The sequence below is a fragment of the Ambystoma mexicanum genome, chromosome 2q (genome assembly GCF_040938575.1).
Source record: "Ambystoma mexicanum isolate Mex_15411 chromosome 2q, UKY_AmexF1_1, whole genome shotgun sequence".
Taxonomy (NCBI): Eukaryota; Metazoa; Chordata; class Amphibia; order Caudata; family Ambystomatidae; genus Ambystoma; species Ambystoma mexicanum.
In genome coordinates, this window is record NC_090924.1 from 1,202,676,190 (window position 1) to 1,202,702,150 (window position 25,961).

Genomic DNA, 25,961 nt, shown 5'->3' on the forward strand with positions numbered 1-25,961 from the left:
GATCCCCCCCCTTGGGCTGGAGGAGTCCACACATAACCCAGGATGGGTCTGTTTCCCTTGTAACGGGGACTTACATAGTCAGGAGAGCGAGGGACCCCATTTGTGGGGCTGCCTCCCTGGCTCCCTGTCTGTGACTGGCCCGAGGACCTTCTGGGCCTAGCATTATTAGGTGCAAGTAGGTTTTTAGGCCCCCCCATCTCCAACTCTAAAACGGGGGTGACCTTTACCTCTGCCACCTTGGCAGCAGCAGGGGTGTTGTTGGCTTTGGGGTTTTTGGGCGCATTATTTTTATTTTCTATTGGCTTCTGCACCTCATAGATCCGGGTCGCCTGTTCAATGACCCAGTCTAAAGATCTTTTCTCGTGAAAATCCCTCACGAGCTGGGTCATGATATATTTGGGCAAGGCATGGAAAAACGTATTTATAAATTCCCTGCTGTCCGTGCGCACCCTTCTTGTGGTCTGTGCAAAAGCACGCTTTAACTCCTGCACAAATTCTTGTGGGGCCTGATCCTCCCCACATTGCAAATTGTAGGCTGCCTTGCGAGCCTCTTGAGGATTTCTGTGAACAGAAAAATGTTTCAGGATGGCCGCCTTATATGTGGACCATCTTAAATGATTTTGGTCCTCCAGCCCCGCAAAGAAGCTGGAGTATTCCGGGGAGAAGGTCCACTTTACATATTGAATACAGCTTTGGCTGTCCTTCATATGGAAAGTCTCCATCATTTGCTCAAACAACTCTAAGTGCTCCCAAACAGAATACTTAGCGTTCTTATGGTAAGGCGTGATGACGCTCCTGATCGCATTAATCTGCCTTAAAGGGTCCTTAAGCAAGGCCCTTTTTGCCTTATTGGCCTTTTTGGTTCGGGTAACCCTTGTCCATTCTTCCTCGGACTCAGAGGCACTGCTCCCAGAGGTTCCCGTCTGTTCTTCCAGGTTTTCCCGGATTCTGCGAGCCTGGGAATGGCTGGCAGAATGTGGGGACCTGGTCTCCTGTGTCCTGCGCAGTTCAGAGGGGTCTTCAGATTCCTCCTTGCTGCCAGGATTTGATGGGTACCCCCTCCACTGACCTAACTGGGCAGAGGTTTTCAGGATGCCCTTAATGGGCCTACTCTCCTGGGGTTCCCCATTGAACTGTACTGTACTTGGGTGCCCATACCCGGATGCCCACCCCTCCATTCCTGAGTGGTTCTGGCCTATGAGCCCCATACTCTTAGCTGGATAGTAATCTGCCATCCCTGTGGCCCTGTGCTCATGTGCGCCAGGGAACATGGGGGTGGCAGAGTCCAGGGACTGAGAGGTATGAGGGCCTCTGGTACTAGGGCTTCTGAGGTTATGCTCCGGAGTTTCCCTTTCCCAGCGAACCTCATCTCTATCCGCCCCTGCTCCCTGTTGCAATGCAAGAGCCTGCATTTGTGCCTTCAGTTCTTCAGTTAAGGCCTTACTGGACTCTATCAGTCTCTCCTGCATCGCTACCTGTTGTTGGAGCCTATCATTGTGTTCACAGAGGGCCTCGTTTTCCCTCTGTGCTTCCTGGTTGGTCCTGGAGAACTGGGCCAGTCTTTGCTGCAGGAGGGTTACCTCCTGAGATGTGTCCCTATTGGCCTGCTCCTTTCTTGCTAGAGCATCCTCCACCCTCCTGGTGTGCTCTAACAAGTTCTGGTGTTCTTTTTGGAGATCACCCAGTCCCTGGTGGGCCAGGTGATTTTCTTCCATTTTTCTTTTTAAATGGCAGACTTCCTGGCCTAAGGCGTCTCTTTCCTGACTAAGAGCCTGCATTTGTGCCGCCAGGTCGTCCCTTTGCCGTTGAAGGGCACCAGCTTTTTGGCGCTCCTCATCAAACTCTGCCTGGGTATCCAGGTCTTTCAAGATCAGCTTGTTGCTCTCTACCTTCACTCTATCTAGATGACTTTGCAAGGTGGCTACCTGCTCCGTGCATGCCCTGTTAAAGTCTAATTGTTGCTCCAGCTTTTTCTGGCTCTGCAGTAAGGAGTCCAAACTGTCTTGGTGCTCCTTCTGCAGGGCCAGAAATCTGGTATCCTGTTCTGACTTTTCCTTTTGCAGCACATCCATATCCTCCTTCATTTTAGTGATGTACAGTCTGCTGTCATTTTCTGACTCCTGGCTCCTCTGCAGCCTCTGCTCAGAAGAGACCAGGTCAGATTGGACCTTCTCTAACGCCATCTGTTGCCTTTTTGCCAGATCATGGCCTTCAGCACATTTATTCTGTATGGCTCCCATGTATAAATATAAATATGCCGCTATCCTAACAATCTTGTCGTGCTCATCTTTGGCCTTAGGAGCCATATATAGTTCACTCTGGGCCACGTGTTATGGACCCTGATCTCTATATATATCTGACCCTGTTTCGGTGACCTGTTGCATGATGGCCTGCAACCAGACTGTTTGGTCCTGGTGAGTCCACTCACCTCTCACAAATAGCTTATGCAAGAAGTGCTCTTTGGCTATTTTCATATCTACTAAGGTCGTCATTCTAGAGATTGGTCTCTGTCCTGACTTACAGAAGTTTGTATTTTATTTTTGCAGAACAGAACTTTTCTTGGAGTGTCCCTTTTGAGGAATGCTTCACAGCGTAATGCAGCGTGGTGATCCGACCGGATGTATGTATCCCGTCAGTTAGCACACTGTATTAAGCTGCACAAGTGGTAAATCTAACCCAACGTCTCGGCTCGAGCCCCCACTTTGTAAGAGGATTCAATTCAACACTACAGCTAAGTCAACGCCTAGTCTATAATACTGAATGAAAACCCTTATTGATATATCTTTAGGTCCAGTTCATGCGTTCTGGATGACTACCCCTATATAACACCCCTCTCTTGGAATCCCCCTGACCCCACTGAGCCAAGAAGTAGTTCTGTTTTGCAAGTTTAAAAGGTTTATTTGATAATTTAAACAATAGATATATATATGACACTTTATAATAAATTAATAATTGAATAGCACACTGGTAAATAGGAACAAAAGAAGAAGGTGGTACAAAATGCTTTATAGAGTTCAAATGGATGCAAGGTTGAATGAATGAAATGCAGTATAGAAATACTCAATATGATTTCAACAAAACAATGTAATCACTTTTCTCTGGCAATTCCCCCCCCCCCTTGATGCAAGGCAAGGAAATGGAAGGAAACACACAGTTCTCAGAAATGCAATCAAATGTGATTCAGTTCAATCCCAGCAAGCTTAGACAACAGAAAACAGATAGGAGTTTGAAAGCACAGGCCCAAATGCTTTGATATGTGCTAGCAATGGATGAGAAATATGCTGGAAATGCTTTTTAATTCCCTTTTCAGAGGTTCGGGGTGAGTGGTATCTAGTTAATATTAGTCCAGACTCACACTAGCAATGATGCAGGCATAGTTAGCAGGTTAAACGAATTTCTGGCAAATGGAAGGCAAGCAGCAGCAGTTTTTACATGTGAAGAAATTTGCAAATCGCGGTAAAATTCGCGGATGCGCCGAGCGCTATTACGGAGGAACCACAATGACTATCTCTATCATTTTGGGGTCCTAGAAAAGCCTAGGATCTCAGCTTCCAAATAAAAGTTACTGCAAGTCTCTAGCACAAACGGTTGCGGAGATATGAGCGATTGAATAGAGGTCGTTTTTCAGATTTGAAATTTTAAAGTTCAAAAAGACAAGTGCAGCTTGCGACTAGAAAATGACAAGTGACAGTTAGGAGACAGTTCTACTTAGATTAAAATAGATTGAATTATATTATTTTAACTAGGAGATTGGATCTGCACAGTTTATATTCTTTAGTGAAATGGGCCTCGCCACGGATCTGGTCAGGGTTTTAGACTGGACTCTGGTCTGGTCTGGCCTCTGCACTTCACAGTGATCTGGGTCAGCTCTCTCTTCTGGTCTGGGTCTCTCTGGGTACAGCACTGCTTTCTCTCTGGAGGTTTGATGGAGGTAAATATGGATTTTTCCGGCAGAGCGTCCCGCTGCAGGTGGATTTGGAAGGTCTCTATCTGTCCTGTCTGTCTGCTTTTATGTGTTTAGAATGTGGGTGTGTTCTAGCATCACTGACCCTACCTCTCTCTCAGCTTCTAATTGGTCAAACTTCCATTTATCATTTGATTGGGGAATGAACTGTGAGTCAGAGTGATGTCATTTTACAGCCTGCAGAAAGTCCACTCCTCCTGTCAACTTACACACAAATCTAGATTTGAAACAAATGCATATTTGCAGAGGTACATATTGTTTTAAAATCATATGCACCCATCATGCATTACAGGAGGTATACCCTGTTCAAACTCTGCTCTTCGTGGGAGCTTGCATTCAGAACTGGCACATATTTCACTTTTTAACTGATTTTGCAATTTCTGACATTGACCCAACTTTACATACATGTGTGCAGGGAGTAGGGACATTAACTGATGAAGTTTCAGATTTTTAACATGCATACATTTAGAGTAATATCCACTTTTCCGCTAAAACCCCCCTGAACATGCCACCGGGTCGAAAAACCTCTTAAAATGTGGGCAGAAAAATCACAAGAATTATGGTATCATTTATAAAATTTTCACATGTCCGCTCTATGAGTTATTCATCTTTTTAAAGTTATGTTCTGGCTCCAAAGGGGTGTGGTTTCCCAGGTCACATGGTATAGAAACCAGTCTTTCCAGTTTCTGCCAAGCCAGCTTGCTCTCACAGGCAGTGCCCCTCCCAGCTCTTGCCAAGAGGAAGCTACATTTTACGACTGCGGTAATAAAAACCTTTGCCTGAGTGAAGAGGGCTTTGTTCACTCTCCTGCAGAGCACAGATAATTCAATTATCAGATAGATGGCATATCCTTCGTGTGGGCAGCAAAAGGAAGGTTGGCCTGGGAACACAGTGGTGACTCAAATTTCCCTCCTGATGGGGGTAGTTGTCAGGCAGAATTCAGTTCCTTAAGCCGGGTTTCAGATAAAATGTCACTTTTTGTTCCCCAGTTTCTGCATTCAAATAAAACTAAACATTTTTACATATGCAGCTAGAAGGCTGATTCTAAGTTTAAAACTATGACATTTAAACAGTTACAAAGGCATGTGACACCAAACATAGCTCACTCATTTAATCTAAACATTTTCGATTTTAGTGTCTTTAAATCCAGTGCAACTTAAACTGCTGAAATCCACAGCGCAGCCAGTCTTGTTATAAACCTTGTCTTATGATCTTCATTTCCCAGATTTTGTAGGCACACAAAACTCCATTCTGCCAAATGTCTGCTGGTGTTCAGTGAGTTTTTAGATGTGTTGCAATGTTTAAAATAGACAGTTTGAGCCTGCCTTCAGAGAAACACAGGGTGGTTTTAAACTGCCGGCTTTTGGATAGTGGTGAGTACTGGTACTGCACCCATTTTTGGGATTTAAGAAAATGAATTCCCAACAGTTATGGGTTTGCTTTTGGCAATCAGCATTGCCACTCCCAATGGTTTCAGACTACTGTGCGGGTAGTCCAATGGTGGTTTTAAAGCGCTTTGAAGCTAACCGGCGCTACTGTTTCTCCTTTGGCAACCCATTTCCCTCATGGCAACCCAGCCTTTCATTCTCGCACTGGTGGGTGGCAAGTGAGGCAACCATTTTAGTGTGCGCACAAACTGCGCAGCTTTCCTGGATTTCAGCGCACATGTGGGTTTTCCGCCATCTTGAATTTTCTAAGCCCACAGCACCAAATGTTGCAGCATGATAGCTTAAACGTGGATCAGGACACCCAACAATGTTAAGTTGGTGTAAGTAGGGGGATCTAGTAGGTCTGGTAGAGTTCTGTCGCGTGAATTTGTCTGACAGGTAGCGTGGGGCTGTCAGGTGTAAGCATTTATGTGTAATGATCAGCGCCCGTAGTTTAATTCTCTAATTCAAAACCAATTTTGATGTAAGATGATAACCAGAACCCATCCAGATAAACACGAATAAGAGTCACCTGTATTTTAATGAACAGTGGAGCTTCTTTGTGGAAATTAAACCAAAGACATTTAAGCAAATGTCATACCATCAAACACATCTTGAGAACAAAATTAAGAATTTTGTATCATGTGTTACAGAAACAACATCATGTATAGATATTAACAGTATATTTGGTGAAATCGATCATCAAAATATAGGCATAGATAGATTGTATTAGGTATGTCGAGGCATATGTATTTTCATTAAAATGCAGCATGATATTTATACACGATTGTGTGTATCACCATAATTTGCAAACAGTACAATGTTTGCCCTTGCACATGTGAGAGTGGAAATGTGGCACTACAAATTGACCTGTGACATCCATATTTTCATAACACAAAGACATTAACGTATTTTAAAGGCTGCATTTCATCTAATCAGTAATGCAAACACATGTCTGAAGATGGGTATATATCAGATTTATATGCTTACCTCCATGAAGGAGTTGGCTCTTTGTTTGTAGTGAGGGACTGGGATGAGGGCATTTGTTGCTAAATGACATGAAGAGATGTTGGCAGAAATCAGTTGGTAACTCAGCTTCTAGGAAGGTTTTCATGAATAACTGGAAACCTTCAAAATCAATTACCTAAAAAGCAAACAGTAACATAAAAATATGCATGTACAAAGTGAATAACATATGCAAGGATGAGATCAATTAAAACAATTGCATCACTGATGCCATCTGGCAGAAAATAAATGGACAATTCATAAAAGGAGAGATGTACTTACACCAATGTCAGGGGCCTCACTACAGAGGATTTGAAACGATGGTGGAGCAATTTTGCAGAGCATTCACACTAGGACAATAATGACTATGCCTGTATGTCAGGTTTATTTACAAGGAAGGTCCATAAAACATACACTAGTTGGCGTGCTTCCAAGGTCCATGTTTAGAATTGTATGATAGCAATGATTCGTTTAGTTTCTCAATATGGATGCAAACAGATGCAGTCAGCACTTATTGGCTGCAAGAAGTCACCGTTACTTTTAGTAGAGTTGCTTGATAAACAAGGATGCTTAATCATATCTATCCTTATGTCATATGGGCAATGTTTGCAGGAACTGAGTTTGAATACCAGAAATGATGAATCGCTAACAAAAAGTAGAAAACCCCCTCCATTAAAATCACATCTTACCAAACGTTTTGCAGTGGTTGATCTGGGTGTTTTACGGACAATGTGACATAAGTCCCAAAACCAAACAAGGCCAAAATAATTAATGGGTTTAGCAGGTTTAATAACAGTAGATCTTCAGGATTAAGAAATCAATGGGTACATCTCTATCAACAAGCCATAGTAGGTGCACATTGGTCGACATTTTTGCAGGGCTCTGGTGTCTGTCTATATTTTCATACTATTTTAAAAGGTCTTTTCCCATTTCCTACTAGAATATAAAAAATCCTGCAAAAAATTCCAAAATGGATACATTTGTGACCTGTTGTCTAGAATTTTTTTTCGCAGATTTCTTTTGGACTTCGTTGATCTTCAAAATCTGATACTTCCTAGCACATTCGTCCCAAATAATCCTCCCCAGTTGCATTGTTTTCAGAGATTTGATATGAAAGAGGGGTCAGGCACCCTCTAGAGACTACACTTGCAGGAGATAACGACCACCATGGAAACTCTGACACAGAGAAGAGTGGAGGAGTTGTAGTAGGATGAGGAGTTCTAATAGCAGTAGGAGGAGTTGTAGTAGGCAGAGGAGGAGAGTAGTAGTGAGAGGATGTGTAGTAGTAGTAGGAGAGTTAGTATTGTAGGAGGAGTGGTAGTAGTATGATATGATATGATAGGTTATTTATAATGTGCTTAATAGCCAGAGGTTTCTAAGCATGGACCCGGGGATCAAACCTGTGTTGCTCCGTGTCGTCTTGTTTGCAAGGCAAGAACGTTTCCCCTGAGCTATCCTCCCGCGATAAGTAGTAGAGTGGGAGGAGAAAATTAAGTGTTAACAAAGAAGAGTGGCGGAAGGACGAATGTGCAGTGAAACATTGCAGGGACACAGGCATGTGGAGGAGCTGATAAGAGAAGGAAGAGGCAGAGTAGAAGGCAATATGAGAGTGCTTGTGACTAGTCTTAGGCAGAATCAACACTGTTTCCTACACCCCAGAGACATTTAGGGAAACTACACTAGCCTAAGATCCAGTATTTAGACAATAGCGGTTACTGGTCAATAGCACATTCGAGAGGTTATGGATGCGTTTGGGCATCCCAATGAAGATGACAAAAGGAGGGTTGGCCTTTTTTCCAATTGTCCCAAAGCCCCTGAACAGTCAGTACCCTGAATCAATCAAACTGTCTGCCTTTCATTTTGGTTGCAAAAGACCAGTCCATACCTCTGTGTTATTAGTAATAGAAACCCTTGGACTGTCTGCACATATCAGCCTAGTTCTGTGGCGGGTCTGTCAAAGCTGGCTGAAGGGGCCACAACTTTCAATTTGAATGAATTCTTAACCATAAATCAGAGGTTATCACTGGAGCAGACATCAGGTACCCTGGCGAAAGGCCAGGAATAGTACTTACCATACTATTCTGAGTGTGAGCCAATCACAGTTACAATCCGCCAATGGGACAGGCATAATTCTGAAGGTGGGTGCTCAGATGCCTTTGGTTGGCCCATTTGCTGTGAAGGTACATGTTCTGCATCCACAGGTCCATCTGTTGTACTGCCTGGCGTCTCTCCAGGGCCACAGGACTTCAGGTACTCATGAATCATTCTCCAGAATTCTTGGCCTGCTGTTATGTTGCACATCATCTCAGATACTCAGGAGTTCAGAATACAAATAGTCTTGCATCTCTTCAAAGGCAATGTCCCATTGTTGAATTCTTCCAGAATGCATTGCTCCTTTTATCCTGTGTATTAAGGTATCGGTCATTGGCATGCGGAAAGTACCTATTATACACAGTTCTCATATATCAATGTTGGTGTTGGTCAGCTGTGCCCTAGAGATAAGTCCTGCTTTTCATTCTAACTGACCTGAACAGCTGTCAAGGTTATGCCTCTTATTTACACCCCAAGATGCAAAGGATGTATTGGCCCCATTCCAAATACGATGACCTACTTACCTTTTCTTTCTTCATTGGGCAGCCCCTTGGTCTGTTGCTGAAAGTGGAGAACAGTCCCTTTGGAGCAGTTGGGAAAATAAGTCATGACCTAAAATGCAGACAAGCGATGGTAAAAACCAAGGTTGCCAATGTGGTGTTGAGAATCACATATTGAATCCCTGACCTATCCATTTTGCTGACTGTGTCATACCAGAGGGACTGACTATGCATCTGTGTGCTTTTCATTAATTCAATGACCTCAAATCTAGGTGACAACATATACTGGAATTAAGTGCATCAGCCAAGGTCCTTTTATAAGAGTTAAGAGCCTGGTCTGATTTTCTCCATATAAAGAAACAGGTTCTGGATGGGGGTTATTACCACTACTAATTGCCTAGCCCTCACCATTATTGTCCAACAGGCCTGGATAATTAACAAATCTCCTGTTTATGTGGTGCTTATTGACTTTAGCACTGGCTTCAACACTGTGGAAAGAGGCAGGCTATGGAGGAAGCTGTGCTCTTGGAACATCCCTCGTAGCCTCTTAAAAGTGGTAATCTATGTGCACGAGCAAACTAGAGTTAAAGTTCACCTCGACCAATTTGGCAGCTTGACTAGCTAGCTTCCTACGTGGAAAGGGATTAAGCAAGGGTGCATATTAGCCCCTATGCTGTTCAACATCTATTTTTTCAAACTTTGGAGAGGCCATCACAAACCCCTCCACTATTCCTCCTAAATTAGGAAATACTCCTACTCAATGGATGGGCTATGCTGATAACATAGTTCTCCGTGACCTCACTCGTGGAGGGTCGCAATCTTTGATAAGCGCCTTGAAAACATATTCTGAAGTAAATTCACTTAGAGTGAAAAATCACGATCTTTAGTCCGATTAACAAGATGTTACAAAGAATTAATTGGCACATGGATGGGAGTGCAATTTAGGTAGTCACTGACTACAGATATTTGGGTATTAATCTGGACTCCAATGTACGTCGTGCCACACATTTAGAACGCCCAAAGGACTAGACTTTTTCAGATAGCTCGCACCATTGGCTCCTTTGCTCGCAATTCCTTAGGAATCTTGAACAAATTGTACCAGGCTAAAATACAGCCCATTGCTCTTTATGGTGCAGAGATCTGGGCCAATGGGATTCCATCTGAGCTGACCAACTTGGAGTTAAACATTTTGAAGATACTTCTGAGATTGCCTTCCCATGCATCCCTGGAAATGATCTAACGTAAATCAATATAGTGCCAATTCTTGTGCGCAACTTCCTCAGTGTTCTAGTCACATTCTGGAAGCTTGCTAATTCCCAAGAATATTTATTGAACAAGTTAATGTATGGAGTGTTGCAGACCAGATTGAGAAGTCTTTCATCTAGTTGTCTGGGGAATATGGGGCTCATGGCCGACAGATGGCTTGGCATTGCTCCAGAAAATACACTAGCAATTCCTCTTAGTATAAGATCACCATGAAGAAAATCTTACACATACAGAACAAGGAACAGCTGACTGTGAACATGGCCCCTAAAAGCAATGCTGCTGAATATATTGGGTACATTCAGTCACATGGAGATTTTCCAATTTATATCCACCACTTCCTGCGTAATTCCCTGGTCTGGGATTATCTCAGAGTTACATTTAATGTGGTTAAGATGTTTCAGATAGTCGGAGCCTGCACTCATATTCCTAGACATGTCAGACACTGTCGCTTGTGTGGCGAGATGCAATGGGATACTGCTAAGCATCTTTTGGCTGAATGTACATCTCTCCTGAAGCCATGCGTTCAGCAGGCATGGATGGGAACATCACAAGTGAAGAACTATGGACTACATTCATGAGCGGGTGCTAAGAAGCATCTATCGCACACTTTTCTATTCTGTGGAAAAAGACCAGCGAGGTTCTGGCTATTTTGACATGGTGATTTGTGCTCAAATTATTGTGTAAATGCTTCATACCAGCTCGCCCAAGTACTGTGATGTGCCTGTGTCCTGTTGTTATTAATTTGTTGACCTGTGTAATGGAATTGTGTAGTATTAAAAGTTTACTTCTGTAAACTATGTAATACAGCAAATAAATAATTAAGCAATTATCTAATTCTGCATTGTATTGACATATAGCATGACTAGTATTCATACACAATCTTATCACTTCAGTACTAATTCTAGAATTCAAAGCAGTTAGTAAATGTCAGTTTAACTCCATGGAATTATTATAATACTTTGTAACACCACACTCTTTGATACTGAACTATCATTGTACATCCACACAATGGAGATCTTGTGGCAGGTACACTATGTCAGTGACCCTACTCTCAATACCTCGCTTCACCCTTTGTTCACCACCACTGTTGTAGGTAGTACCCACATTGATTGTTTGCAAACAATTTAATGGTAAATCTGGCCAAATTCGGCCAGTACCATTCAATTGTTTGTAAACAATCAGTTTGGGTAATCACTACCAAACATGGGGAGTGGGGTTGTCTCCTTCTGCCCATGTTTGCTAGTGATGGGTTTTGGGGGGAGGCAGGGGTGTTCCCCTGCTTCCGGAGGTTTGGAGGTGGGCGACAAAAAAAAAGCAAAGCAGACCATGCAGCACTGGTACTGACCCACGTAGGAGGGATGGATCCGACACTGCAGGGTCAGAGAGAAAGCAGGCGTGAATAAGGTAAGTAGTGGGTGGGTGGGGGAGTGTTTTGGAAGTATTTTGGTCTTGGTGGGGGGTCTAAATTGGCCTGAATTGGCCTCTGCAAAATTGTCTTTGTGGCCGAATTGACCACGGTCATTTCTGCTGCAAACTATTTTGACACTCCCAAATCGCAAACATCGCTGTTGTATTCATCAAATATTGGTACCAATGAATAATCTTCAGGCTTTCTTTGCTTCCTAACCTAGAGTACAAAACAGAGTGACAGTAACATTTGTATATGGAAATGTATGTTTAAGAAAAGGATGCAAATCAAAACTTTACATTTAAAAATAAATGTGAGCCTGTGCACAGCATCTAAGAAAATGTGTGATGTTTAAAGCCCATTTAGAATACATATATATGGCCAGCATCATTTGACAAGGCACACAAATGAATGATTATGTTACATGGACGAATCCTGCAAACTGTTATTAAAATGGAGATCTTTACAATGTTAGATGAAAAGCACAGCAAGTCACAGGAGAGGCAAAAATCGAATGTGGGCCTTGCATTGTGTATATTTTCTTTTATGGGACTGGAGGAATTGGTCACTCTCTAAGGCTGTTTTACAGCACATGACCACCTTCCTACATGCCACATATACAAGCAAAGAGCTAGAGAAATGCCTTGCCGTCCTCGAACTTTGGAAAATGTTCGAGCAGACGAAGGAGGAAGAACCACCCGCAGATTGGATATTAAATGTATGAACAGAGGGGGGTGAGACGCCTACCGCACCACCTGCCCCACCTGAACCAGTGATTGAACGGAGTAAGTCAGAGGTTCTTTACCCGCTAAGAGAACTTAAGGCAGCCACGGGGTACAGCAACTCGGCATATGAGTCGCCTGCATGCAGTGGTGACGACATCAAAGAAAAAGAGCAGGAAAGTAATCTTGCCTCCGTAGTCCCGAGGGACAAGGAGAGACGCGGAGATGAAGGAAAGGATCAGGCACAGAGTAGTACATCTCTATCAAGAGAGGGAAAGAAGCAGAAAGGAAGCAGCTAGTTAGCATTCGCAAAGACGAGTGGATGGGAGGTCAAATATTGCTAAAACTTGATGGTAAAAGGAGTGATGACATAAGACCAAGGAAATGGTCTGATGAGGTGCAGAGAAAGGAAAAGGAGAAAGAAAAGGAAATAAGAGACGAGAGGGTAAGAAAGAAGGATAGGTTAAGGCGAGAACAATTGTATCGCAAAGAGCAAGGAATACCGCTCAGTCGCACACAATGCGCAGCCTATGAGAAGTACAGGCAGAACATGCTAAAGCTACAGGAAGAAAGGAGAGTGCAAGAAAGGAAAGTAAAGTAGCAAGAAGATGAGGAAAGTAGAATGGCAAAGGAACGTAGAAATGAACGGATGAGGGAAGTAGATAAGGCTAGAGAAGAAGCAAAGAGGCGAAAGGAAATAGATGAGGAAGCGGAACGTAAGTACAGACAGAGGGCACGAGATTTAGAATATGTACAACGGGAAGTTAAAAAACCCAATCCTGTTGTAGAATGAGAAGACTTAGAAGAATTCTTTCCTGCAAGCGATGCGGTACCAGGTACAAGCGGGACAAATATTGAAGATGACTTCGACACCAGAAGCATCGAGGAAACGATTGATACAATCTATGACGAGATGGGGCTGGAACTAATTTCCCAAGGGGGAAGGGAGGATGAGCGCTTAGAGAGCACTCAGCTATATGACACTGAGGATGTCACCTGAAGTAGTGGGAGCATGGGACTGTCCCTAGACAGGCTAGAGATTGGGCAGAACGAAGAAGATGCAAGACATTGCGTAAACTGGGAGTATTCAGAGTCTAACTCCGGTGGGGAAATGGAGGAAGTGGCATATGATGAAGGGAGACGGTGCAAAAAACAGCTCCCAAGGGACCGAGAGGTACGATGGTCAGATGCTAGCGTGTCCACAAGTAGGACACCGAATTCCGCTGGACAATCCAGCCGACATGAAGAAAACCCCACGGTCAGAGGGGGGCGTTGGTGTCTGCCTATGCAGACAGGTTAAGGGCATTGCCAGGCAGATGGCAAGGCGGGAACGTAACCCTGGCGGTAGACCAGAGAACTATGGGGAAAGAGAAGGAGGACTGTGCTTTCCAATTCCCGTTGCTAGAAAAGGGGGAGCAAGACAACAATATATTCCATGGCCACACACGGACCGAGACAACCTTAAAAATAAACTTCCAATGTTGACATCGGAGCCGGAAAGTGGATACATGAGTTAGAGAAAATGACGGGGGGTGTCACCTTAGCTATAGGAGACATAAAGGGCCTCCTAATCGCCATACTTGGTGAAAGAGCCGATGATGTATGGAAACGGGCAGGCTACCCTAGGGTAACCCTAACTAACACCTCCCATGATGGAGCGCCATTTAATAACTGTAGAGCAGCAGTGTGGAAAGCGCTGCGTACGCTATATCCAGACACGTCTGATATGGGAGCTATAATGACTCGAAAAATGAAAGAGTCAGAGGATCTGTTGCTTTGTATCCAGAATTTTCAAGACGTGTGGGTGCTAGAAACGCTGAATCTTGGACGAAATCCATCCCTGTATTCTACCATATACTGTGCCAAGGGTTACCAGAACCGGTGCAAAAACAGCTCAAGAAATTGGTAGGAATCGAAGCTAAACCATGGGCCGAAATACAGTTGACAATGCATACTATTGTAGATTGTTGCAAGAAAAGAATTGGAAAAAGGAGGCAACTCGTAAGGGAAAGGAGGCGAAGCTAGTGCAAAGGAAACTCTCGAAGTATGCTCTCGAGGGAGCCATGCTCACCAGCCCAGCCAAGCCAAGTGCACAACACGTGACTAACTCATCACAGAATAATCAGGGCAACACAGGATTTTACCCAAGAGGAAGAGGTTTTGGAGAAAGAGGTTGGCAAAATAATCAGGGAGGGTTTCGAGGAAACCAAGGAGGGTTTCAGAATGTTCAAGGTGGCTTCCAGAACACACAGATGGGCAATCCAACTACGCCAGATGGACAGATGGCCCGACCACCGCCAGTATGTTGGCTGTGTGGAATGACTGGACACGTGGCGCACATGTGCAGAAGTCATGGCATGTGGCAAAATAACCAAGGGATGGGGGCAGGCATGGCGAATCAACCTGCCATCCCGCAACAGGGCGGTGCACAAAATTACACCGTGCAGCAGCAGGCAGCAGGCTTTCAGCAAGGTGCACAGCAAGTGGTTCAACCACCGAACATGGGGAACTTGCCGCAGGGACAACCCCAGCAGGCACCACCGCAGATGGCTCAGGGAAATAATCTCGAAGGGGGAATTAACCCTGGTAATGGGGGAAACCCACAAGTGTACAGTGGAACGAACCTATATATAAAATAGGACAGCTCACGGGAGACTCTGATGTGTTCTATCCTATCAGTGACACCAGACCCTAATAGGGAAGCTAGGGTGAATGTCACCATAGGGGGTAAAGAATATTCCTTCCTAGTTGACACGGGTGCAACTAGGAAGTTTCAGTGGAGCTCATAGTAGAGTCTCCTTTACAGATGCACTCCCAGTCTCAGTGGGAGAGCGCAAATAAATGTACCTCTATTATATTCATGCCAGAACCCAGTAAATATTCCTGGTCGGGACCTGATGACTAAATTAAACATGACCATCTCGTTTACCGAGGATGGTATAGTATGCTCCACCCCAGGAATGTATTATTCAAACGTGTGTGAAATGATCAGAGCATACTCATGACGTATAGCTATGAGAGCTATACTGTTAGAACCAGAAGTCTTTGCATATGGCGTGCGGGTGCTCATGGCGGGATTGCCAGGCCTCGCAGACAAAACTATGAGAACCCCTGATGAGTTTCTATTCAGACCAAGAATACCCATGCACGAAGAGGAGGGACAAGTATTTCCCTTGGTAATACAATCTGCCGCAGTGCAAGGAAAAGTGGTATTGGTTGAAGGATATGATGATGAAGGGTATCGAGTGACTGACGTCACTGATGACGATCTGTTTGAAGAACACCCTGACCTAGAAGAGACAAGGGTGGAGGTGAGTCTCATATTTTGGGTCAAAATGATCAAACGAGAGGTGCCACAGAGAATGAGGTTGGCACTGGTATGCCCAGAATACTTTGAGAATGACATGGCCCTGAGGAATTCTATGATGAAATCCCCAGGGTAAAAGAAAATGCCCTGGCAGGTGGAGAGATCGTCTTTATTGACGGGTCTTCGAGAATTGACCAAGAAGACGGACAAAGGTATACAGGCGTGGCCGTGGTAAAGCACCTAGCGAATGGAGAGTTTCGAGTACTCGTCAGTGCCTGAATACCCTCTCACTATTCTGCGCAAACTGCAGAACTGCTGGCACTGATACTCGCCATTGAGAATCATGCAGACCAGGAAGTAACTGTGTACAGTGACTCAGCCTATGTGACGTCAACAGTACATGCAGGTCTAGCGCGCTGGAAAAGAAGGCGCTACCTCCGAGCAGACGGCACGCCAGTATAACATGCAGCCTTATTGGAGAGGCTGATAAAAGCACTACAGCTCCCAGTGGGCATAGCGGTTCTGAAATGCACCGCTCATACCAAGGGGATAGATTTCGTGTCTTGTGGAAATCATGAAGAAGACATGGAAGCCAAGTGCATGGCATCCAAGAATGAAACATTCATGGAAGTGGAGGGGGCATGTACCCAGGAGCGAATGATGGTAGAGCGTGCCACACCGGAAGCCTATAGTAATATGGGGCAGACTCAGAAAATGGAGCTCCAGGGGGAGGCACCACAGGAGGAGAAGAATTTATGGAAGCGTCAAGGGTGTTCCTTAAACCCCTCTGATGGGTTGTGGAGGCAAGACAGCACTCGTAAACCAGTAATGCCTGTCGCCCTCCTAAAGGTAGCACTAGAACAACTGCACTACCCCATCCACTTGACAAAAGAAAATCTTGCTGCAACGCTCGCAGAAGACTGGTTCACACCGAATTTTGCCAGAGCATGTTGCATTTTTCATGGTGAACTGCATTATCTGCCAGCAATTCACCACTGGGCACACATTAAAAGTAGTGAGAGGAATCATTCCCAGACCAAACGGACCATTCCAGCACTTACATATCGACTACGTCAACATGATTCAAGTATGCAATGGGTACAGGTATTTAATTGTGGTGGTGTGTCCATACTCTAGATGGATAGAAGCAGGTCCCTGTACACACCCTGATGCTGCCTGTGCTGCTAAATTCCTGGTGAGTGAAGTGTTCCCTAGATGGGGGTGTGTGTAAGGTAATGAGATCAGATAATGGGGCCCAATTTGTAAACTCAGTGTTCGACCAGATTAGTTCATTGCTTGGTATAAAGCACAAGTTCTCGTCAGCGTATCATCCAGAGGGGAATGGGATATCTGAACGGATCAATGGCTTGCTTAAGGAGAGGATAGCCAAGTTGAAGCTCACATTAAAGAAGGGATGGCTGCACTGTCTACCATTGGCATTGTATGCACTTCGGAACCAACCAGGCTCCGACCATCACCTCACGCAGCATGAGATAGTTACAGGCAGAAGGATGAGGACCCCTCTTACCCCCAGAGATAGAGGTAGTTGCGATGTCCAGCCGACTAGGGAGGTTCTGGGAACAGAGATGCAAAAGTACCTAAACTGTTTGACATCCAGTGCCTCTGTCATTTTAGACCAGCTGCGAAGAGGGGGTGGCGCAGCACAAAACACAGCAGTAAGTGCTGAAGCAGACACCGTGCAAGGTGTACATGTGCCCCTCGTCTTCCCTGGTGACAGAGTTTTGGTGAAGAACTTTACCAGGAAAAGGTGGGACGAGCCAAGATTTAATGGCCCGTTCATTGTAGAGGACTGCACCCCCTCCGCCGTCAAGCTCCAGGGCAGAAGGGCATGGATCTTCATAAATGATATTAAGCCCTACATAGGGGAGAGCCCTCCTGCTGCATCTGACTGCAAAGAGACCACAGTCAACGGGGAGGAACATCAGCACGTGCAAACAAGATCCATGGTGAAGAAGTAGGACGCATGAGCAGAAAACCAAGACAAAGAACCCAGATGCAAGGTGTGGCATAGAACGGGACGGGTTCCCCAAGCAAGGGGAAATAAAGACTTAACGAACACTCTGTACATCCCAGTTGCAGGGTAAAGAGAAGCACATACTAAGCCACAACAACTTTGATAAAATGAGCGTTCAAAAGCATGACATACTCAATTAAGTTCAAAGAATCAAGACTCTGATAGACTGCAAATAAGACATTGCCTGAAAGTGTAACACAGTATCCTGAAGCAATCAGTGTGGAGACTTTGTTCACAGAATTTATGGTACTTTCCGACAGAAGCCTCAAGTGGGATGTGCTAACCTATTTCCAATATGTGGTGCTAGCATACCCATCACTCATAGGGAGAGGAGCCAGTGTCACAGACTTTATCCAAGATCCGGCCAACAAGAAAATAATCTGGCAATTACTGACTGTCATCACGGAAGCCTTCATTGTACTATCAGAGTACGGTGATAAGGGTACAGATGCTTCCACCACAAGTGATCATTGATGAACTTACATATACCTTATTTTTCCGCATCATAGAGGAATACCCAGGACTCGTCGGGAGAACCACTGATACCCTAAACTTCCTCAGAGATCCAACAAACAACGAATTCCTAAACCAAGTGTGGTACAAATTAAATTACGTGGTTGCAATCCACGCAGCAGGAAAGTGTAAAAACTGTTCAAGTCAAAAGAAAGGATTGTGATCAGGACCCAGCAAACAAGGCAGATGTACCCAGCTAGCCCACAATGTCATGCTCAGACAAGTCACAGACGATCCTGAAATGGTAGGAAGGACTGCAGATGTTGACGTCATCACCTTCCTTAGAGATCCGGCCAACCCCCCACACATGGGCACAATTCTCCATAGCATAATACTCCAAGTGGAACTGTCCAACTTCCAGCGAGAATTCCTAAGGAGATTCCAGTGAGACCTTTAGCCGAGGGAGAGACAAAGAATGTTCACGCTGCAAGAAAGGCCTGTGATCTAGAGGCTAAAAAATCAGAGCAAATGTCATTAACACCAGAAGACAGCCAATATGCATACCGTGTTTTCTTCCACCTCATTGAAAACTTTCCAGAACTAGTGGGTAGACCCAGCAATGTTGACATTCCCGCATTCCTCGGAAACCCATCAAAAAAATGCGCAATTAAACAGGCTCCTGAGGGCTATCATAGCGCAACTAAGAAGCAATTATGGACATCCACTGCTGAAAAGAGCCTTAGAAGGAGGAAATCCAAAATAGAACTTTGTCGTCATCGTTTCACCGTGGAGCAGATAGAGAAAAGAGGCACTGTTCTCCAACTTGTCGCTGAGAGACCGAACGAAAGGAGCAGTCACAGGAACTTTGCATCTTATTTTTCCTTTTCTGCATCCTTCTCATTCTATTTTTTCCTGGTGGTACAACATCTTATTTTGCGATTTTGACTCGGTTTCTATTTTTCCATATTTTTATTTTTATTTTATTCTTGTTCCTATTTTTACAACTTTATTTTTGTACGATTAGCTCATTGTTTCCTATTTTTGCCACACATTCACTTTTATCTTAATTTTTATTTTATTTTTTCAGCATTCCAACTGTACTGAGGACCCATAGACTACTGTCAGCACTCACGTGAGGGGGGACATTGGAGAAGCACTCGTCCCTCTAATAGTAACGAACTCTCGAAATACGAGACCAGAGCAAAATAAGGAATAAATAACTGACTGTGAACTCATTCGAAATGGGGGCAAAGAACAGTAACTTGGTGGTAACCCCAACAGAAGGGTGCCCCCGCTTTCCTGTTAGAAAATTCTGCCAGATGTCTTACAAATCTATCATGTGTATATTCTTGGTGGTCATCATTGTCTTTCTGTCATTGACTATCAGAACTGCTCTCTCCATTGGTGCACAAAGCGCCCCAATTTCAGTGCACCTACCAGATAATGAACATATGAATCCCACAAAAGCAGCCAGACCCTACATAGTGATTCCAGTTCCAAGAAAAGCTAATGATGAAGCAAATGATTTAAATTGAATGTAATTAGCAATGATACGTATATACTTGAGGTAATGAATGGGGAAAAAAGCTGGAGACAGGGTCAGCACTGAATGAATGATAATGTAGCACTGGCCACGGCACGGATGCACACAGACAAGGCAAGTGTCAATGGCTACAAGGCCTCCAACGAAGGCAGCAGAGAAGGAGAGACTGCCTGCCGAACATTCAATTCCAGAGAATAGTGGACATAACCAAGAAAAGCCAAGTGAATTACCAAAGACGGAGGAAATAGCAAAATCCCTCAAAAGAACAGAAGTGGCCACGAAAGAACTCACAGAGAAGACACACATGCTAATAAAGTATTTGTTCCCATTCATAGTCCAAGCAAAGAAACTACACGAGGAGCTGAAAAACAGAACTTTAGAATCTATAACTGCAAGCACACCTGCTCCAATGCAAGGAACAAGCCGCAGGCCTATAACACAGCCACAAGTTGGGAGGTTGGTGAACCAATGGTGGTTACGGGAAGTTTATGGCAGACTGCAAAAGGGTAGAAAAGGAAGCACAAATCCTCCTCCTACCACAGCGATGCAGTCGAGGCAGCCTGCTCTATCGAGATACCCGAAGTGGAAAAGCAGCACAGATGCATTCAGAGACGTAGTCATAGCAAACTATAGAAGAACGCTGAGAATCAAGAGAAGCCCTCATGAAGATAACAATGAACTTAACGATTACCTGGACAGCACAGCCCATCTCGGAAACAACATATGGTACCAACACATGTACCAACACATGAAGGAAGTAGGACGAAGACAGTCAGAAAGAGAATGCTTCGTCTGTGCACTCCTACCATACAGCATGGGAAAATCCAAGATCTTTGTGGCTGTAGAAATTGATGTCCCTACAGCACACTGTATGTCACATGTAGCAATGTGCAACACCAGAGGACAATTTATGGGAAGAGACGCCTCGTTGATATGGGCCAATGAAAAGGATTACCCGGATGAAAATGGCTATGTCCAGGACATTAAAACAAAAAACCGAGCGCACACCAGAAATCATGTGATCAGGTATGAGAACCCTGGCATCAAAGGATCAGGGATAAGATGAGAAATAAACCCAAGACTGAACGTTCAAGGTAAAACTGCAGAGAAGGTTCAAATCTGGAAGAACAGAGGCCACATGCAGATCTGGGGATCAGTGGTCTCCCCAGATGGATGGGAAGACGGAGTAGTAATCTGCCGAGCGTGGATGGTCCTTGGAGCCTGCAAGGAAGCAAAAGAGAATTTGCAGAGGTTATGCAAACCTCTATGGCCAAAGCTAGTAAAGTTGCTAACATGGGTCGAAGATAGAGGGGGACCCCTACAGATAGTGCCACTGGAGAGCCTGAAACTATGCTTCAGAAACAATGGCACAAGGAAGATGGGAGAGAATCAAAACTGTGGATGAATCTTTGAAGCTCCGGGAATGACACAAGGAACCACAGTTATTATGGACCATTACTGGAAGTGTGGATCCAAGGCATACATAAGGCTGCCGAAAAATTGGGGAGGCATATGCACACTAGTGAACGTCCACGTTCCCACACTAGTGATCCCTAAGAATGACCTAAAGTTGGACAGTTTCCCGAAAGCAGATGCTCATCTAAGAAGAAGAAGATCTGTGGAACTGGTATCCAGGAAGAAGAGGGAAAATTACTTTTCTACTAAATCAGAAGAGGCATTCCATGCAATCCCCTATGAACACAGGCTGTTCAGCATCACCTCAACAGTATTCACAACACTACTCCTGCCCCACATCCAAGTTGGAGTGAATACTAAATGGTTGCAGATAACCAGATGGGAGTTATTGCAGACCATCAATACCACTATGAAAGGATTCAACGTGATCAAAGGAGAGCTGAGAACAATCAGACTGATGACCCTCCAAAGCAGATATGTGCTTGACATGATGACTGCAATGGATGGAGGTGTTTGTGCAAAAATCAGAGAATCATGTTGCACATTCGCACCATCACACGATGAAGAAAACGGAACCCTAACAGAGACCATAAGCATGCTGACAAGCCTGAAAAACCAGATGGTCAATGAAAGTGATGACGTAGACGATGACAGCTGGTTTGGAGACCTATTCTCGTGGATCCCACAATGGATGTCAGATATATTAAAGTTTCTGGGAGCTCTACTAGCAATGGTATTGCTAGGTTTCTGTGTTATCAAGATAATCATTACACAGTGCCAGAAAACTGCAAAGAAATCCATAGGGATGAAAATAATGATTGATGTCGAACATGGATGGAAGCCCATAGAACTGACTGATGAAGAAATAAGAGACTTTGTGAAAGCCATCAAATTTGCACCAGAAGGAACAAAGTTCACATACCCTAAGAAACGAAGAAGGTATGAAGGAAAATGGATCTACTGCAGCCCAAATGGACAATGTCAGCTAATGACATGGAACAAAGACGAACATGTGAAGACAGCATGGAGTTTAAAGGGAGTGATAAAAATATGGACTGCAAAGGCTCACACATTCACACCAGCATGTACCAACGCAGAGGACGATGAGCATGACACTGAAGAAGCAAAAGAAATGAATGCAAAGGAGATTGCAGAAGTGGTTGATGAACCGACCAGAGGGGGGAGTGTAGAGGAGGTCCCAGACATGGCATGCACCCCTTGCCCTCATTTCGAGGTACCGGGGAGCGTACTCGCCAAGGTATGTGACGTATGAAGAGCAAATGAACCTACAAAGAGCTGCACTAGGACTCTGCCCAGTATACATCAGAAGATCCATACCGGTTGAAGCACCCATAACTAGACAACCCTGGGCAGCACGGTACCATATCAGACAGCCATACCAGCCACTGATACGAAATGAGGAGTACCTACACACGGTCCACGAAGAGACCCCAAAAGCCTTAATGGAAGGCCAGTGGAAATGACACAAGGGCCTGAACAGATCCGAGAATGAACAAGCGCAGCTATCGGAGATAACACGCCAGTGCGAGTAACTACGAAATTGAATGGAATAGGCACAGAGAGGAGATAATGTTACAACGTGAGGAAACAGTGTTATGAGACAAGATGGAAGCAACCGTCCTGTTAAACGTGTGTAAATAGGCTTGAAACGCAAGATGCTAAGAAATCGATATTGCTTGCAATGCTTAGTAGAAGATAGAGTGGCAAGCGCCAACCATATATCTATCTCAATAAGGCACATTATACAAGTGCGACTCCATTTTGTAAAAGCAGAAAGGTACCCAGGCGGCCAGAGGCCTGACAGGCCAAGTTTTGAAACCCAGCCAAAGGCAAGAAAAGGAGCGGAATCAAAACTCAACAAAGAGCGGCTCATACCTAGGACATCGAGGTCAACCAGAGAAGGGGAGGAGATCGTCAGCTCACAAGACTCCAACTTCAGAGCATACCAGCCTGTCTCATGAAGGTCAAGATAAGGGGGGCCCATGCAGGTGGATAGGCCGATGCAGAATTAAATGCACTAAAAGCTGGAAACTGAAGCAGATTCATGGTGAACTAACATGTGACCAGCCAGGCGCGAAGAAGTACCATCGCCTGATGTCATCCAGGACCCGAGGATGCCATAACTTTTCCTGATAAGAGACTACAGTTTCTAGGCCATCCTTAGCCAACTAATTGACACGTCGCCCTAAAACACTGATTGATGGAAGGGAGGCAGGGTGAAACTTGGGAACCAGGCACAGGGGTGTCCATTCTGCATGGTACTAATTAAAAGTGGACATTTATGTCTAGGGGTGTAACCTGCCCAATCACAATGGACCAGGTTATCTGAAGTCCTATAGATATTGTAACCAATAGGATGACGTAGTTGTAGTGACGTCTATCACGTGTGATGTAGAGGGATGGGCGTAGATGCCCACCCGATAAGAGTTATCCAATTCGCATGCCCTACTATCATATACAGATATAACACCTATACTTAAGTTACCTATCCTAACCAATTATATTGCATTGAGATTTTTGTAAAGTTAGACGTCAGTAATGACGATTTCTGCCTATAAGAAGTGCTGTCCGACTGAAGTTTGAGGAAGTCGGAGCGAGACAGGTGGTCTCACTACAGCTGATTCCCATTTGTTTCCCTGTTTGATGTACTTGTCATTAAACTGACTTCCCTTTGCCAACCTATTGAGTCCTCGTTATTGAGTCGTGTCGGAGTAAGTGAATCCTGCACCCCCTGTCCTCACATGGTGCAGCTATCTTGTCTTACAAGTTCTAGAGGGTGAGTGCTGACCAATGGGCCCGTCAGTGAATTCCTCTCCTCCAGAACAGCAAAATCATACAGAAGTCATGATATGGATTAGGAAATCACAGCAGGCCACAGACTCTTGCTGAGAGCTGAGTTGAGCGAATTCAGGCTGCACAGAGAAACAAACGTGTGAGACAGGGCCTGCTGCCAAGGCCAGTAGATACAACCAGCATTCCATTGCCTGAATGACAGTAACACCAGCTGCAGTAAAAACAAACAATTCTCAAATATTCAGAATAATTCAAAGCTCAGAAGAGGCTCAAACACACTCTCTAGACACTTGACTCGCCAAGCTTGGATAATGAATCGAAACTGACACTGGGGAAAGTGGGGCAATCTCATGCCCCCAGACAAAAGCTTGCAACAAAGATGTTACAGTGAAGCCGAGTGTTGCATGATGTGAACAGGCTCTCATAGTCTAAGGTTGTGAACACAAGATACAATGCTAACATGTAGTCTCTCTTGTTGAGAAGGTACACCAAGAGCTGAAAGCCATTTCAGATCCCAGACATGGGGAGAGCAGCTCTAGCCAATAACAGTTCAGGATCCTAGCAGTGGGCAGCAATGGGCATGAACCAATGGTAATGCCATCACACTGCAACATTGGGTGGAATTAGATAATTGGGGACAGGCCAGGCCAGCCACCTGACATGCGAAAGACACTGAACTAACATGTATAGGGTCCACCGTAGGTAGACTACCACTCAATGCCCAATCCCAGGTGATGATATGTTTTCTGGATAAGAGCCCAAGTTGTAGCATCACTCTGACGTCAAGATGTCCACAGATTGTTCTTCTTTTCTTTTACTGATCCCTGTTGGTTGTGGCTGTAATAATCTGCAGTTCAATTTGCTGTCTGTCTGGGCCTGCGTTCCGTTTTGGGAGGTAAGGTTTGGGGCCTTGCATGAGTTCTGATTCTTGAACCTACCTGGGAGTTTGTCCCAACAGGTTCGTAGACAGAGGATGGTTACCTGCATCATCCCGGCACTAAGCTGACTCCTTCGCCGCCGAACCTGAGAGGCTCTGGGACTTACATATTTTTAGAAGACATGAATAGGCATGCCCGTTTAAAGGTCATTTGGAGCCATTTAGAAAACAACCCACCAGAGATCGGCGAGTTGTCCAATCAGACCAGGAAGCAGGCGCCTTTACGGGGAGTCAGCAGCCAAGCAGTGTCAGCATAACACGGAACATAAGTATTGGTCCAGACAAACAGCAATTGTGGATGTGAGGGAGCGCATTGAGTGTTTGAGTATTGTGGGGGACATTGTTTAGTAGTGTCGAGCATTAACAGAGCATGGTCTAGTGGTGTCAAAGTATTTTCTAAAAATGTTGTAGTGAGTGGGGACAAGGAGCGGACGTAGACTTCCCTTTCTATGTCTAGGGCATATTCGATCTTCAAGGTGAAAGCAGCCGAGAGGATTCGGATGACAAGAGTTTTGTAACAAAGGATTCCTGTGGGTTGGGTGTTTTAGCTCAGGTTATAGATGATGACATTCCCAAGAGGGTTAGCTGGAGCTAACCTAGAGTGCAGAAGGTGAATTGACGGGTTAAGTCTCCTGGAGAGAGGTGTTTCACACGTTAGGTGACGCAACAGCAGCAGCTCATTCACAAGAGAATATTGGTATACTATGCCTGGAGAGCAGGAAGCCATCTATGGGGTTGGTGAGGGGTTGGAGTAACAAGTCATTGTTGTATGTGCATGATCGTCCATTTACCTGTACTGTGAACTGAGCTTGGTGACTTCACCCTTAGTTTAGTGCATAGGACAGAGGCCCTCATTCCGAGGTTGGTGCTTGTCATGGCGCTATTAGCACCATGACTAGCACCAATACCGGTACCGCCAGTGACGTGGTGGTATGGGGAATTACTGGTCCATTCCACCCTTTGCGGGACCAGTAATTCCACATTTGAAATGCCATTCCCCATTCCCATTTGAGCCCCCATGGGGCTCAATGGGAAGGGGGAAGGCGGCAATAACGGTACCGCAAATTGCGGTA

General features: G+C 44.8%; 1 protein-coding gene across 1 annotated transcript in view; it reads right to left on the bottom strand.

Moving 5' to 3' along the window:
* The window catches only part of DGKB (diacylglycerol kinase beta), a 3,560,883-nt gene that overhangs the window by 2,955,632 nt on the left and 579,290 nt on the right, over positions 1-25,961 (bottom strand). The window contains exon 5 of the mRNA XM_069648599.1: positions 6,382-6,535. Within this exon, the coding sequence (XP_069504700.1) occupies positions 6,382-6,535 (154 nt within the window). The remainder of the gene's footprint in view (positions 1-6,381; positions 6,536-25,961) is intronic.